The sequence below is a fragment of the Neurospora tetraspora genome (assembly GCF_033439725.1).
Source record: "Neurospora tetraspora strain CBS 560.94 chromosome Unknown B0H65scaffold_8, whole genome shotgun sequence".
Taxonomy (NCBI): domain Eukaryota; kingdom Fungi; phylum Ascomycota; class Sordariomycetes; order Sordariales; family Sordariaceae; genus Neurospora; species Neurospora tetraspora.
In genome coordinates this window covers 1,562,523-1,579,131 of record NW_026944390.1, presented here as the reverse complement: position 1 = coordinate 1,579,131, position 16,609 = coordinate 1,562,523, and the positions used below count along the sequence as shown (strand labels likewise).

The following is a 16,609-nucleotide window of genomic DNA, read 5'->3' as shown; positions in this document are numbered from 1 at the left end:
CACTTTTTGTAGCTCCTTACTATGCAAGTCAACCTTGCCAGTATCGAGAAGTAGCTGAACGACTACGTCATACCCAGTTATCGCCGCCATATACAGCGCTGTCTGTCCATACCAATCCTTAGCACCTGCGTCAACCTTGCCAGTATCGAGAAGCATCTTAACGATCGCTTCATAGCCTTTTTGCTCTGCAAGCCACAGCGCCGTCGGTAGCTCCTCCCCATTCAAGTTGACCTTGCCGGTGTCGAGAAGCAATTTTACGACCGTCTCATGCCCGTTTTCTGCCGCCAAGCATAGAAGCGTCCATTGGCCCTTGTCCTCAATAAGTTGGTTTACCATTGTTTCCTTTGCATCTTCCTTTTCTGAATCCTTGGGACCTAAGCAAGTCTTTTTTAGGTTGCTCGTGCTCTTTAATGCCCTCTCAAGAACCGCCGTTTCTTCCCGAAGATTCTTCACTGCAACTCCATACTGTTTCACCTCTTGTAATGCCAATCTGACATTCCGTATCCTAGTCGCCGCATTTAGACAACCTTCCCACCATGTCTTTGAATGCTTTGGTACTAGAATGCTTGCCAAATAGTCGTAGTTGTTTTTATCTTACTGCTTGTCTGGATTTATATCCCAATCCCACTCAAGTCGAAAATTGTGTGAAAAGACTATTGTCGATTGTAAAAGTTCGGGCCACTTGATATCTTTGGTCGTAGCTTGTGAATCGCCTGCTGGGGAAACTGCAATTATTATAACCGCCCAGTAATCGTTGTATGGCCTAAGGATCGTGGGTCTCGACGCTCCTTGAAGAAGGCAGACGACATCTCCTTCTTGGACGGATTTTACCGTGGTCGGGAGGGTCCAACAAGAACCCCACGCTTCCTTTACGCAAATATAGCTGGGGGCATTACTCCAAGTAATGGCCACATCTTGTCTGTCTTCCCAAGTAGCATTTCTCGTGACCGAGGACACTTCACCAAGAATGCAGCCCTTGCCCTCAATGATGGCAATCTCCTTATCGTCCCAAAGGCCGTTTACTGAGACCAATTCAGATAAGACGAAATGGATGAGTTTGTTGAAGAGTTGTTTCCACGAAATGTTGTAGTCGGCGAATAATCCTGCTGCGGTTGGATTATCAGAGCTCATACCGAGTAAGGCATATACTTTATCGCAACGTTTCGTAGCTTTGCGAGCGCGGTACATCTCTATCAATTCACCCAGAGGGCGTATATCAAGAGAAAAGTTGTCCGCCTGACTGGTTGCGTAGACGTATTTGGGCCGGAAGATTGCGCCCCGTATGAGGTAGGTTACCGAAAGGATTTGAGCCCACAAGTCTGCGGGGAGTTCATTGGACAGGTTCAATGCTTTCAGGCCTGAGCAGAATGCAAATCCGTCAACCTCAGCAGAACCACACTTGATCAGGATATGGCGAGCCGCGGCAACTTCCTGAAGCACCTGCATCAATCTATTAGTTTCCTTAGTTATAATATTTTGACATCGGTTTCCTTACCCAAATGCGCTGAAACCACGATCGTTGAAGCAGTGTAAGGATTCCTGCTTTATTATTTAATTGTCTTGTAGACAGCTCGGCTGCGATGCGTATTTCTTCGGGTGTTTGGTCACGCTGGGCTGCGATGCGTATTTCTTCGGGTGCTTGGTCGCGTTTAGCTGCGATGCGTATTTCTTCAAGCATAGATAGCTCAGCTGCAATGCGTATTTCTTCGAGCGCTTGGTCGCTACTGGCTGCCTCTTCTCCAAGCCAAACAATCACGCGACTTGCTTTAGCGTAGATCTTCGCCATAGATTGAACTTGGTGTCCTTTTTCTTCTTCGTCATCTTGGTTGATGCAAATAGCATCTATCCATATAGTTCGTTCAATAGAGTGATCTCGAAGATGTAACAGCGCTGCGTAAAGGTTTTCTCCGATGGGCAAGTCGCACCCGTTTATAGAGATGGAACAAGGCTTAGCCTCGGAGCCCCACACGTAGGATAAGGCCTCGTACGGACGAGTGCCTTTTGAGTCCAATGGGGTGCAGAAGAGCCGACAGTGTATTGCGGCGTCCTCGTTTTCGGACGGCAATAGTTGAAGCAAGCGAATATGGCTACGTGATACGGGAAGTTTGGAATATAGATTCTTTATAGGTGTTAGCGTTATTCTAAAATATAGTACGGGGAAAAGAAGTGAGCCTACTTCCACCTGCTTCGTGTTATCCACGCTGGCGGACGTCTCTGTATCGGCGGAACCGGTAGCTGGAGCGGCCGGGAGGGGGAGGGAAGTCGGGAGGGGAAAGGAGGACGTAGAGGTAGTGGCGGAGATGTGCTGTGTAAACGTCGACAACACGAGCAGAGGTGCAGGACGAGACTGCTCTTGGTCCTTAGAACCTTTCCTATCCTCCGCATTTCCGTGTCGCTTGAAAGTCGTCTGGAACCATGAGCGCAATCGTCGAGGCATCGTAACTTTGAGGAAGGAACGTCTTAACTGCGGTGAGGATGCCATGGTTCATGATTAATAAATCGAGTTTATAAAAGTGCCGGGAATTCCTCTCTCCTGCCATCTAGGACAAAATAAGGAAAAGAAACTAGAATACTATGTTTTCTCGAGGCCATGTGTTGTCACCTTGTCAGGCGTAGGATGGCTGGCGGCTCCCTCCCCACTACACGCCAATGGCCCAAAGGACATTTCTTTTCTAGAGGCCGGGCATTCTGGACCTAGAGGCTTCAGGGCGCCAATCAATAACTCGACTTGAGCGAGGGTCGTGGCTTTCTGTCACGGGGTCCACAGGATTGGCAATAGTGTACCAGTAGCGGCCTGGTAGCTTGCACCACTTATGGGGCCGTGGCGCGGGTAGGGCTCAGCTTTTCAGCTTTTCCCGAATGTCACGAGCGACGTGGTTACGAGAGATAAAGCTGAACACGTTGATTCCATGTCTATAGTAGACACACAAGATAAAGAAGAAAAAGAGGGAAACGTGCAAAGGCGCGCCTGGCGCCCAGGGTTTCAACCCAGGGCCCAAATGGCCGGTGCACGCGGCACGACATCACGTAACCTCTTGGCAGCATTGCTCGCTGGTTATGGACATCGGTCTCACTCAGCAGGCTGTTGGCAACACAGAGCCAAAATCTCACTCGGTCTCCAGAGGAGCTTTATGACATTTAAGTGGCTGGCTGTCTTCCCAAGCGATTAGTGGCTTATCTATGGGAGAGCGGACGTAATATGGACTGCTTTCGCCTCAAAGAACAACCCTGCCATTGATGTGCAAAAGCAAGTGATATTATTCCTGTGTAAAGCGTGATGGTTCAGGAAAGAGTAAGAAGAGTGAAAGCCGCGCGCAGATGGATTGATGTAATCCATCTGAGCGGACCCACTTCCTTATCTTATCATTATCTTATCGCTCAATACTCTACATACATAAAAATGATCCGTATCAGGACGGGATCCCGATCGCGCGGTACGAATGATCTGGAACCATTCTTCCGACCACACACTGGCACGTGGCACGAGATACCAGCCTCGTTTGCACTCTTCCTGTAGTGAAACCTCCATATTTCTTTAGATAAAAAAAAAAAAAGAGCCATTTCCATGATCATTTTTCTCTTTCCACTTATTTTCTTACTTCCTTTGCAGATATCGCGTCCATATCGTCTTCAAAGAGTCGTTCCTCTCCAAGCGCACTGCGCCGACCGCAACCAATGCATTATTGATCGCCTGCGCTTGTACCTGTGGGTCTGGCAAGTGGGCCCGAGTCAGGTCCAACGCAACGACAATCCGGTCGACGAGGGTTGTGTACCCGTGCCACGCCCCCACTTTTTTGGGACTCGCCAGACTCGCACCCCCTAAAGTGGGTTGTTACGAACTTAAGCGACGCCCGACTGCTCACTTGTGATAACCAGTGTAACCCTCAGAAGGGCAGGCATCGGCCTGAAAGGCGCATGCAGAGGCTCACTGACGCACGGGCTCCCAATGAGCAGGGCTCACAATGAGCAGGGCTCACGGTGAGCAGGGCTCACGGTGAGCAGGGCTCATAGTGAGCAACACCACCAGTGAGCCATCACCACAATAGACACTCAAGGACCAAGGCATCAAGGAAAGGCCCGGAGTATAAAGGGACGACTGGAGAACTCAGATTGTCAGATAGTTCGACAGTAGTCAATTGATCATTATCACCGAGACTAGTATTACGCAAGCATACTTGTTGTGAACCTTTTGGCTTCACCGAACAGCACTGATAGTTCTTACCTTCAGCTATCCTACTTAGGCAGATCAGACTGCCGTTCGTCACATGGGTGCTCACCACCAAAACAACCAGATTCTGCAAAGATGAGGGTATATTCAACAACGACGTAAATATCTAACGTTATTATACCCCTTTTGGTACACCTCTGCAGGCTGAGTCTTGCCATCCCTTCGCCATTTTCTAGCCAGTTTTGCAGCTTCAAAAAAGTGTATTTTTGGCTGCGTTTTTGGCCTTGCTATCCGCCTTCTCAACTTTCTCCCGTGCTTGCTTGATGTCGTCTTCCTCCTTCTTTTGTACCATGGGACGTGCATGAGAAACCTTCAATACGCCTCCACTCTGTAGGGGACGATTTTTTAATGCTTTGCGTTGTCGTTTGATGGTTTCTGCATACTGCGTTCTCCCTAAGTCTCTCTTGATTCGGATCAACTCTGTTGCAGCAATCTGACCACCTTTGATATAGTTCGTGACCTTCCTTTTAAAGGTAGGAGACAAAGCCTTATTCTGATCTATAATAGCTGTCAAATCTGAAGCGGCCTTATTTATTTGTCGTAAGTTCATAGGCGTTTGAAATGGCGTAGAGGAGGAGGAAGTCTGTCTAGTTAGCGATGGTGTGTGTTGTATAACACGTTCTTGTAGTGGCCTTAGTACTATATCTGGATTGTATGGGTGAATCCCGGTCTTCTTGAACGCTGATTTTATCGTCGTTGCTTTGAAGGCTTCCTTTTTTACACCTTCAATGACGGACAGGAATTCCAACTTCGTGATCTCGGTGAGGCCATCACGAACAAGAACGTCAAGCGCCTTTGCATGGTAGTGCTTCAAAGGCTGGAAGACGACAACGTCTAGCGGTTGTAGTAAGTGTGTAAGGTAGGGGGGTAAACCAAATACCACAATCCCATGGTCATCGCAGTATTGTATGAATTCCCTGGTGTGGTGTGAACCATGGCCATCAAGTATCAATAACCTCTTCTTTCCCTGCTGCATACGCTTTGAATGCTCGTCGAAGTGCTTCAGCCACTCAAAAGATAGCTGATCATTGGAATAGCCGGTAGGAGCAGTGGCGATACGTGAGCGCGGATCGAGTTCAGCGGTCCTGTACCACTTCGCCATATGAAGTTGACCTGTGAGAATTATGAAGGCCGGGCAGCACTCTCCCGCCGCCGAGATAGCTTCAATGCACGTTGCTGATTCACGGTTTTCTGGGATGCCGAAGTAATGGGCTCGTTTCCGTTTTGTAACCACAACTTGGTCTTTTCCAATACCAATACGAAAGCCAGTCTCATCCATATTCCATATGTCTGATGGTAGGAAACCGTCTGCGCGAATAACGTCAAGGAGCTTAGCAAAGTAGGCCGCTACCTATCATAACAAAGCGTTAGCAATTCGGCTGTAATCTGCACGAGGGATTCGGGCTCACTTTATCCACGTCCTCATTGTCTTTGCGGGCAGCATCCATCTTCTTCTGCAACATCTTTGAGTACTTGTGCCGGCGGATGAACCGCGACGCCCAGTTGTGACCAACGCAGGGCGGGTCCCTCCTGCAGGCTGGGCCTTGGAGGCACGAGTTCGAAGGATGTAATTCGCTGCATCTTCGACGAATTCAGGGCGTACAGCAAGGTTAATCCTATCGAGACGATCGATATAATTGCAGAGAGCTGCAAGGGCGCTAGTATGGATAAGTCGAAGGCAAGGCTAGGATACCATCTATGACAGAAGATTTAAGGTGAAGAGGAGAAAAGAGGAAGAGAACTAGATACATGCGTGTAGACCCGAATAAATACTCTGGTCGCTGTCCTCTAATCCCTTCACCCACATTCCATTCTCCTGCATTCCATTCACCTGCATTCCATTCACCTGCATTCCATTCACCTGCATTCCGTTCATTTCGACGCCCTTTCTGGTCATGGCCGGACCGGCACCGTCACAAGAGCGATTTCCTCTGCTGGAGACAGCTGGCTGTTGTGTGCGGGCTGTCCTTTCTTGGGGGGAATGCCTTTGAGGCGGTTGCGGAGGCGTTGACGGGGAACCTCGAAATCCCTGCACAGCGCACTGACTGGATACTCAGGATTTTTTTGGTGGAAATCTACTGCTTTCTGCAAGCGAGCCTCCATTGTTTTGATCGCGATACCATACGTGCACACGTCGTGGTGGCTGTGCGAAGAAAGATGGTTGCAAATATCAAGAATCTGGTTGTTTTGGTGGGTTGGTTGTTTTGGTGGTGAGCACCCACTTTAGGGGGTGCGAGTCTGGCGAGTCCCAAAAAAGTGGGGGCGTGGCACGGGTAGTGTATGCCTAGCCTACTCAGCTGGGCTTGGCGTAAGTGGAACGGTGCACTCGACGGCGAAGGCAATGGGAAAACGGTTCTAGAAACGGGGGCGGCGTTTTCAGCTGAGTCATCCAAACCCCTGTCGAAAACGGCTCCCATAGATAGTCCTCCGATTGGTAGCTTATCTATGGGAGAGCGGACGGGATCCCGAGTTTTCTACCATCTATGGTCATATGTGCTTATATGTCTTGACCGAAGGCCTTATATTATCCAAACTATCGACGTTGAGACACCTCGAAGTCAAAGGTCTATCTTATTCTCCTGTGCACATAAACTCTGTATCTTCGTTGAACAGAAAAAAATGATCACTGGCAAAGACGGTAGTACCTAGTGTTATATGGATATGATGAAGCCAAAGGCTGTTGCAAGTTACTCCTGGTATCTTGTTTGACTTGTAGTTCCTTATGAAAACAACCGAACGGAGAAGCCTCAGCATTTCCTCACCAACATGGACCCAAGATCTCCAAACAGTATCATCTCCCATAACCATTTCCATTGAAAGGGTATCATACCTAAGTTTGCCTTCGAAGCTTTGAACCAAGCTGCTTTTGTTTCCAAAAACGACCGTGGATAGTGGTGTTCTGTTTGAGTGTCCGGACATGCAAATCCATAGTAGTTATAAGAATGCAAGCATTAGAGACGCTCCCTTCCTACACAGCCCCTAACCTCACTGCAACAAACTCTCTTCCTTCGGCTGATGACCAGCAGCGCCCATCTCCAAGCCCTCTACAACAGCAAAAGAAAGACGACCGCTTCCACCGTGAACAACACCATACTGTATCTTTGGTTCTCCTCCTCCTCCTCCGGAGCTCTTCCCTTTGTGACGGAAGTGATCGACCAGTTCATCAGCTGAAGCGTTACTATTGCAACCTACAAAGAGACCGTCCATTCCACCTGCTTCGTTCTCCTGTTGCATAGTAGTAACGTCGCCGCCGCCATTGTAACCCAGGTAACTTTCCGAGTCCGGTAACAGTGTTAACGATGACTTTCCTTAGGGTCCTTTTTCGGGAGGAGAAATGAACGCATTGGCGAGTTCCAGCGGACTCATGGAGAAACTCCTGCCTAGTCTCCACCACCCCCATAGCAGGACCATGGTAGCCAGCGGTCCGGCGAGGCTGACGGTTACTGCGAGGAGCAGTGCCGGGATATTGGCGGCGTACTGGAGTTGTGTGAGGTGACTTGTATACGGAATCCCCTTTTGTGCTTCACGTGGGAGCGGGACGCCCTGGGAGTCATGCCCAGGGTTATTGGCTGCGTGGACAGAAATGCGGAATGCCAGTTCGCGGTAGCTGTTGATTATGTCGTCCATGGGGTCTAGATAGAATTGATTGCATGGAAACGGAGCCGCGGACCAGTTTCCTGTGTATAAGTTGGCTGTAAGTCCGTCGGCCTTTGTTGTCCAGCCCACTGCGCCTGACCACCACACCTCGGCAATTGAGTTGAAGAGGGTTGATCCAAAGACCTGGAGAGGCAGGATATTTATACTCGCACCCATATTCGATCTGGGCCATGTCAAATTTCTTGGAACGAGCAAGACGTTCTGTTAGCTATTTCAGCCACCTAATAGAATAACGGCGAGCTTAACATTGCATGGAGTAAGTGACTGGGTGACATACATATGCTCCAGAACACGATCATCTTTCCAGCTGTCTGTCTGAAAGGATGCCTTTCCTCCCCTGATTGAGAGATTGTAGGCCACTATGGAGGGTACAAGGATGCAAGTTTGGCCTACTAGCTTGCCGGAACATTCTTCTGGATACGCGTCATTACCACCGTCCGAGGACGCTTTGCGTTTTGTGGAAATGTTGAGCGCGGTAAAGGATTCATCTTCCAGCCAGATATTGATCGCGGACTCGAAGATGCGTGATACGTTTCCGATCGTCTCCATGCCAATCGTAAGGTTATACTTTGTTGGTGAAGAAGTCAGCTCTTCACAGTGATCAACATCGAACCCGAAGGCCTAATCCGCCATGAGTAGAAGTTAGTCTTCAATATTACCAACACATGTTATGATATTAACAAGAACGGGGCATAGATATGGATGTCACCTTGACAGTCAACGTGCAATTCTCACACGAGGCCCCTTCAATGTGAATGGGGGTTTTAGCTTGGAAATCCCGGGTTACTTGTGCAAATTCTGAAGTGAACATCACGTTTCTGGTGTTCCGCCCGTCTACCGTACCTCCCCGAGTATCGCTGATATTGTGCTCTACTTGAAGATCGACGGTGCCGTTACGAGACACATCCACGATCTGGACATAGGAGGCTCTTTGCATCAGAGGACCGCCCAGGAGGCCCGTAACAGTCACAATGATAGTCACTACTTGAATGCTTAGCCATGGAAGAAAAGACAGCATTCGATATTCACCTTAAGTCTAAGCTTGTTGGTGATTGGGAAGACCAAGACCTCACCTATACTTGCTCGGATGGCTCTTTTGCGACAAAGTGATCTGAAAGCTCCTATGGTGCTCGAAGAGCCTGCCCAGTAATAGTGCAGGTTGCTGACCTAGCTAATGTGTTAGCAAGGTATGGGTTTAATAAAGAAAGAAAGAAGATACTCAACTGGCATTGGCTGCACAGCCTGTGTCCAGAAAACCACCGCTGCTTGGGCGAAAGCAAGCCCAGTCAATGCGTTTGCAAGAGTTGAGGTGTAGGCCAAAAGAACACCTGGTTGCTTGAGTCCAGACCAATCCGCCTCTGGCTGACCACTGCTCTCAAGAACGACTCCAATGGCAAGTCCTGTGCCTAAACGGACAAGACAGTATGTGAGTGGCCGGTGCTGGATTAAGATCGGTTCGGGCGTGCAGGTTGAGTTGTGTACTCACAACAGATACTCAATATCAACGGGATGACTCCAAGCCAGGGAAAACGTCTGAGAACGCCTGGCTTCCAGTTGTTGTTATCTTGGTCAACACAGTCCGACCGTGGCCCAAATTTGCCAGATATCATAGGATTTTTGATGAGTGGCTCCATGGTAGAAGGTATGCTGTTTGTAATCTCAAAGTTGAACGAACAAGCGGGTTCGTGATGAGAGTGTAAAAAGAGGGATAATCGCGAAACTTGCAAAGAGATGGGAGCAAAACTCATAGCCTGACCTGTTAGAATATAAAGAGTAACCCTCCGTGCACCCACCCCAAAACCTACGCGCACCCAAACTTTACAGCCTTCCCAACATTTCCCGCATATCGGCCATCTTTATAGCCAATATTATCTGTTTTTAGGTTCTTAAGCCAATGCATGATGTGCTCATCCTTTTTTGCAATTCCCTAAGATAATCGTTGATTATATTCTGAGTACGTGGCAAAAATCGGTCCCTCTGGGCACGAATACACGATGAGTAGGATTCCAATAGCCGAGATGTTTAAAAGACTTGCGTTGCGAAGTTTGGTTATGGTAGATCGATTACACTACCAAGTTTGAAGATAGTAGTAAAGAGTTTGCTGAAGATATTGAGGAGTGCTTCGGAACCTTGGTGAAATTTTGGGTGCCTGGAGGCAAAGGGGTGAGTGCATGGAAGCTTAATATACATGATATGCTTTTGTTATCGTCGCATATCCCCATTAAGACTTTGGGCAGGCAGTGCTGAGACATCCCGTCTTTGTGGTTCTCGAACTCGGATCCCTTCATCTGTACAACACCTAAAATGCCCTACCTTTTGCATGGTCGGATGTTGACGAGACCTATCCGTCTGGGGAGAAAGGCCTGTTCAACCGTCCACAAGGTACACCAGGTATGGGTTCAGGCACAGAGGGTCGTACGACATGCTTTCGAACTCCTTCCTTGCAAAGCATGGGGGGATCTGGACTTGCGTTAGCAGGTAGATATGCCTCGAGTGCAGCGCTACCTATACATATATGAGCAATCTGGACACCGGAAGAAAGTCAAGATTGAGGCGCAGATGAGGGCTTCTGAAACGTGTGCGATGAACAACCGATGATGTGAAGTGATAGTGAGGCAGGAGAGAGAAGATGGCAAGGTGGCCATCAGACGCAATCTGGGTCAGGTGGGCCAAACACAATGGAACCTGGTCAATCGTTCATACCTGCCGATTTTACACACCAGGCCTTCACATGCGCTCTTCGAATCACTGTTCCTTCCCTCTTGTTCTAATAACAGGCTAGGCAACAGCGAGACCCGGCATATGGACGAGGAAGGTACACACGCGATTGACCCGCCGAGAACCTGAACAGGCATACACCCCCAAGTCATGCTGGATCATGCAAAGAAAGACATCCCGATAAGGCTTCAAACAATTCTGCGCTCCTGTTCAACCTCATAGAGCGCAGTCAAAGCGCAATAACGCTAGTATTCTATGATCTACCAACCTGGAGAGCCTGAAGATGCTCCGGGACGGTACGATCAAGACCAACTACGGGGAAACGAACTTCCAACTTTCCAAGCACTAACATAATAACTTTCATATCCATCAACATCCCATCAACTTGACCATCCAACAAATACTTCAAATCATCTTACCCTTCCCCTTCCCCTTCACATCCAACCTCGGAAACTCTTCCGAGTTCTCCAACGCGTGTCGCACATCAGAAGCCATCGCTATACCGTTCTCATGCGCCATCCGGCCCTGGCGGGCTTGTTCCTCCTCTAAGCTCAACCTCAAAGCAAGAGCCAGATCCTCGTCAACATCACCGCCAAACTCGGTGTGTGCAGTTGCTGCTGCCGGGACGGTATCGTAGGCAATGTCGGAAGGATCCAGCCCGAAGGCCGAGCCGTTGATGTAACCGGTCTCGGGGAAGGAGCTGACCGGCGTGCTGTGAGATGAGGAGGATCCAGTCGCAAGATAAGGTTGCTTGCTCTTTCCTTTGCCCTTCAAGGGCTTCACCTTGATGGAGAACTCGGGTAGGGGGCTCGGGCTGCGAGGAGGGTACTGCTCTGCTTCTGCTGCTGCTGGTTCTGGTGCCGGTGCCGGTGCCACTGCAACAGCATCATCCACGCCGCCGTTGCTTTCAAGCAGTGACAGGCGAATAGCCCGTTGGATCATTTCCTCCTCTGACTCTGCATTGACAGTCGGGAGATTCGCACCGCTTCCCGCCACACTCGGGCTAGCGCCAGGAAGGCTAGGCTCGGGTGTAAGCTGGTCAGCGCTGCTCCCCGTGGACGGCAACCTTTCCCATTCTTCATCAGCAGTCGATCCCATCTCTGCCTCAGCTGCCAACCGAAGCGACTCTTGCTTGATGAAGTCCTCCTCGGAAATCATTTGGGCATAAAGAAGTGCTTCTTCCTCAGTCATATCTGCCAAGCCTTGCCCAAACCGCGAACGGAGCCGAGCCGTCTCGCGAGTGCGCGTCTCCTCCTCGTGGATAAGCTCCGCCTCTTCCGCGGCAATGAAGCCAGAGACGTGGTGGCTGGTTCTACGACTGGTAAGCCGGCCGTGTACGTCGTTATGCCTGTGACGTCGCTTCCGGCCTGGGGTTTGATTCGTGGAGCTATAAGACCAGAACCTGATGTTGTTGCCCCATGCCGACACGCCTCGAAGGACAGTCGGATCGGGATCCAAGAAGATGGCGCGAACAGCAGAGTAGACATTTCGTTCCATCGCAGGAGCTTGTGAGAGAATGGGACGAGGGATCCGGCCCAACATCTTTGCATTGAGGGTTCGGATAGGTTCATTTGTTGAAGCCAACGGGTCCCATGCTTGGACCACGCCGTCAGTACCGCCGTGAAGTAGATAAAGAGCCGAAAGGGCAAGACTAGAGATAGCGGGTGAGTCGGTCTGAATGACCCGCAAAGGCATGACCATATGGGAAGAGTGATGATCTCTTATGTTCCACACGTTCACTGAGCCGGTGCTGGTTCCTACAGCAAGATAGCGGGCGCGGCGACCAGGAATCTCCTTCGACGTGGCGCCACTTCCATCATGCTCGAAGCAAAGAGGGTCCTCAAATGCCGCCATGACAGCATAGGTAGACAAATCAATGGCGCTGGCGGTGATTTCTGCCCCTAGAGGCATCTTTAGCTTGTAGTCAGTGACAGACCAACCATTAATCATGTCTCCTGCGGGCGTGGCTGAGGTCGAGGGTGCTCCGCTTGAGGCGTAAATGGCCGTAGGCTTCTCTCCATCGACGGTGGTGGACTGAGGAAGAGAATCCAAGCTTTTCGGCGTCTCCGTACCCCTAAAAATAGAGGCTGTGGGTGCTGAAGACAACAAGGCCGCAACCTTTTCTGGATTGACCACCGGGCTAGCCTTGTGTCTAACATATCTCCGAACAGCAGGAGGGACGCCCTCCTCCAAACCGCAATCGATCTCGAAAATGGCCTCGCTGCCATTTTCATCACCGGCAGCAAAGTCAACTTCGAGTTTCCGTTGCATATCCCAGCCTAAGCAAGCTCTCCGGAAATCAGCTGGTTTACGGCGGAAGAAAGATTCAATCTCTCGAGCCTCAGCAAAGATTTGTGCCCTGCTCAGATTCATGAAATTTGCCGATGAGCGCGGTGAGTATGAACCATCAGCTGCGTTCTTGTCGAAATCATCAGGTGCTGCGATACGCCGGGTGGCTTCGATCATCTCCCAATAAGCAGTGCGTCCGGCATCCCAGGCATCCTTGAGCAGAGTTGTCGACTTTCCACGAGTTGAAGAAGGAGTCGGTGTCTGGATTAGATAGAAAACTTCTCCGAGTGCATTCAGAGCAACAGCCCAAACTCTGTTCATGCCTTTGCGTCTCAAGTTGTAGTTGTCATCGACCTTGATGTCCACAATAGGCACGCCAGGGCTGAGCACCCAGCGCGCGGTGATCTCGCCAACGCGGTTGCCGGCGCGGCGACCCGAGATTTCATAACCAAGAGTATAAGCGGTCACTATGCCGAGCGTTGAGCCAGTGAACATACCAATCATCGAGTCGGTCGCTGTCGGTACATTGGGCGACTTTGCGATCCAAACGGAGCAGACGGCATCCAAGAGCTCGGGAATTTGGGGAATCTCAGGATCGTCATCGACTGTTTCCGGTACGATTCCCAGGAATCGGCCGCGCAGCTGACCTTGTGGTTTGAAGTAAACCCGACCACCAGGGAACGCTTCGGCGCCGATTAGACCATAGGGCTGACTAACGTCGATGACGTTGGGGACCGCTGCTGGTCCGTCGCCCATTCCGTAGTACACGAGACCGGGATGAATTTCGTCCAGCTGCTGAAAGTGAAACTGGTCATCCATACCCAGCTTTTCGATTTTACCAGTGGTAGGATCGCTGACAGACGCCATTCCTATATCCCTGGAACCATGCATCACACGCGGCCCATTCCGATTACCGGAAAATACGGCGTGCAAATGGGTGACCATCCAAGAAAGCCTTGGGCTATATGTCAACACGGCGGCTGCCTTCTTTCCAGACTGGATTGAAAGGTTCGAGGAGCCGTCGGGTTTTCCGCGGGACACACTCCTGAGCAGCCGAGTGCGGAGAAGATACTCGCTACGCCATGTGGCCATGGCGCTCAGTCTGGCAAAGTACCGAGACTCGGAGCGTATTCTGTCCACCTCTCCATCGTCGTTGGCGAACTCGCTCTTTTTCTTTGCCGAGAGTAACGATTCTTGGCCAGGAAAGTTGCGCAGGAAGGCTCTGCGCCAGGCATAGGGGGCCGCAACGAGGTGGTAGAAGCGCTTCGAGACCAGAGCGACGTCTCCGTGAGAATCGGGGTGCAGATGCGATAGGATATGGGTCAGGATTTCTGGGAGAGTATCTGTAAGCTACGAGCCCAGCGCAATGGGAATATCAACCACGCGACCCAAATGGACATACCGTTGGGGAAATCTGTCAACTTGACGCGTCCCGGGGAGGAAGAAGCGTTCTTAACAACTTGGAACGCCAATGTATGCGGGGTGTGTTGTCGCGACAGTAGTAAGGCGTTTTCATATTCAACGATGCGTTGACCAGCAGTCATAACCGGTTGGGCCGCGGAGACATAGTCGGCGGCCCTCAGTCGGCCAAAGTCTTGATCGAAGCGATGGCCATCGTCACTCCCAGAAGCGACATCTCCGCCAAAGATGCTCTCGTGAGGAGAGGCATCATCTGGGGAGCTTGGCTGGGAGCGAGGCGAGCCATGTTGGGCGGCTTGGTCGGAAGATATTGGATTTGGATCTCGGGGTAACGATACAGGAGTCTCGGTCGAGCCTGGGTGCATCAAGGACTTTTAAGTGAACCCTGGTGGCAATGCGCCTGACTGTGCAGTTTGATTTGCACAGTCACTGGTGTTCGGTAGACGAGGTCGGAGGTGTCGATGGTGGTCGGGAGGGGAGGAGGGGCAGCAGCACGGAGGATTGTTCGGAGAGCGGCGCGTCTAACTGGCGATGCGGGTTGCGTTCGCTTGGTGCGGATGTCGAATGTAAGAGGGCGAAAGATGGTTGTTGTCGTGAGGGTGACGTTTTTTGGAAGCAAGATTTTCGATCTCGCGTCACAGCATCAACTGTCGTGGAAGGATTGCCCACTGATAGCAAGCATCCACCTGATGGTTCGCTGCAGCCTATACCGAGTGACTGCCCGGTTACCGACAGTAGCCTAGAAATACAGTGCATGGGCATGGAACTAGGGTGACGCACAGGAAACGACTCATTCTACATGATTCAATTGCACAGCGAGCAATGATTTCTTGTACAAACTAGTGCCCATCCATCCAAGAGGAACTCACTCTGCCGCGGTCCAACAACAAGCGCTCCACTGAAAGTCGCCTTTAAGAACTTCTACCCAAGAACGCCACTGAGGATGTTAGCGACAAATCACTTGCTGACAGAACCCCACATCAATGTCAGAGACGAAGGTTGCTTGAGGAAGACCGGTAGCGAGATCCATGAGGTTGACGATGTGAAGCTTTGATGTTTCCCGCTGTTAAACTTCAAGTGTAGTGTAAAGGAGGCCCTCGTCGGAAAGCTCGAGACATCTTGGAGCACGGATGACATAGGTCACGATGACCTCAGTGATCAATCTGTGTCCAAATGCACTGCAGTGACCACAGATGAACAGAACAAGCACGGGACTTGAGAAACGTAAAGACAATAGCGACAGGAACTTGGATAATCCCCCTTACCCACCCTCGCCCATCACAGTCATCACCACCTGTAAGTGATCAACCTGATCAACACCGGAAGCAAACCTTTCCATAACACATCTCTTTCTTTTTTTCGGAGACTTTTTCGGAGACTTATTCGCTGGGCAAAACAGGTTCTTCTTTTGCAGCCATTTCTAGTTCCTAGATCCTCGTCCTTCTTCATGGACCGTTTTGTTTCTCGAACACGTTTGGCGAACAACGAACATGGTCACGTTGTTTTGAACGCCTAGGCAACTTGCCCGTTCTTGGAGGTTGACGGTCTTTGGCGAACCTTCGCTTCGACAAATGGGCATGAATAGTAATCAAGCCGTGTTCGTATGGAAGGAAATGTCATTATTCTTTTCTGCGTGCAAAAGAAAATCCCAAGAGCCGGTTAGCCCCCCTGGCTAACGACTCGCCAAAAAGTCCTCGTCCTCGGCTCCTCGCCGCCCCTGGTTTCCCGGAGGCTGGAATGAGGCTGGTCGATTTTCGCATTACTGTAGCGTACACAATAGCGTACAGTATTTTGCACTTGCACTTGCTCCCTCCCTCCCGTACCGTCATGTCATGCAATGGAAGTTCTGCTTTCCGCGGCCGATGGACTGGATTCTTCGCCGCTCGTCTCCATCTCCGTCTCCGTCTACATCTCCATCGTTAGGGGTCCCTACACCTGTAGAGAACCCTACACACTGTCAGGGAACATGGGCCGGGGAAGCAGGAAAGAAAAACGTGGTGCATTAGCAGCATGTCCCGCCAATGATTCCAGGAACCATGGGCACGTGTATCATGAGGTTTTTTGGTAGCTCCAGTCCAGTATCTTGCTTCCGTTTTGTGCCTGAGTGTATTTTCACGTTGGAGTTGACGGGCTCTTCGTCTCAAAGTAAAGATACCAAATCAGGGAACATATGAAACTCTGCGTTAGACGGCCAAGAAAAGGGGTGTTCTTTTTTAGCGATCATGAGGATGGTAAAGGGTCCTTTTTTTTCCGATGGGCTCGAACCCCGTCCGGAGGGATGACAAGATTTGAGACAAA

At 50.4% G+C, this 16,609-nt stretch overlaps 4 protein-coding genes across 4 annotated transcripts; all 4 read right to left on the bottom strand.

Moving 5' to 3' along the window:
* Window positions 1–465: 465 nt before the first annotated feature.
* On the bottom strand, window positions 466–2,659 carry B0H65DRAFT_315926 (heterokaryon incompatibility protein-domain-containing protein). The gene is made up of 3 exons (XM_062823370.1): window positions 2,177–2,659; window positions 1,496–2,119; window positions 466–1,440 (listed from the first exon to the last, which is right to left on the bottom strand). The coding sequence occupies exons 1-3, from the start codon at window positions 2,480–2,482 to the stop codon at window positions 595–597; spliced, it is 1,776 nt and encodes a 591-aa protein (XP_062677691.1). The 5' UTR covers window positions 2,483–2,659; the 3' UTR covers window positions 466–594.
* A 3,415-nt stretch (window positions 2,660–6,074) lies between these two features.
* On the bottom strand, window positions 6,075–6,453 carry B0H65DRAFT_478169 (uncharacterized protein). Its single transcript, XM_062827468.1, has one exon. It carries the CDS (start codon window positions 6,329–6,331, stop codon window positions 6,122–6,124), a length of 210 nt encoding a protein of 69 aa, XP_062677690.1. The 5' UTR covers window positions 6,332–6,453; the 3' UTR covers window positions 6,075–6,121.
* A 760-nt stretch (window positions 6,454–7,213) lies between these two features.
* Window positions 7,214–9,519, bottom strand: B0H65DRAFT_561067 (uncharacterized protein; the record flags this gene model as incomplete). Its single annotated transcript, XM_062830162.1, has 6 exons — window positions 7,214–7,499; window positions 7,569–8,066; window positions 8,163–8,506; window positions 8,595–8,869; window positions 9,214–9,291; window positions 9,372–9,519. 6 exons carry the CDS (start codon window positions 9,517–9,519, stop codon window positions 7,214–7,216), a joined length of 1,629 nt encoding a protein of 542 aa, XP_062677689.1.
* A 1,362-nt stretch (window positions 9,520–10,881) lies between these two features.
* Window positions 10,882–14,972, bottom strand: B0H65DRAFT_315880 (uncharacterized protein). The gene is made up of 2 exons (XM_062823369.1): window positions 14,295–14,972; window positions 10,882–14,223 (listed from the first exon to the last, which is right to left on the bottom strand). The coding sequence occupies exons 1-2, from the start codon at window positions 14,674–14,676 to the stop codon at window positions 11,009–11,011; spliced, it is 3,597 nt and encodes a 1,198-aa protein (XP_062677688.1). The 5' UTR covers window positions 14,677–14,972; the 3' UTR covers window positions 10,882–11,008.
* Window positions 14,973–16,609: the final 1,637 nt, after the last annotated feature.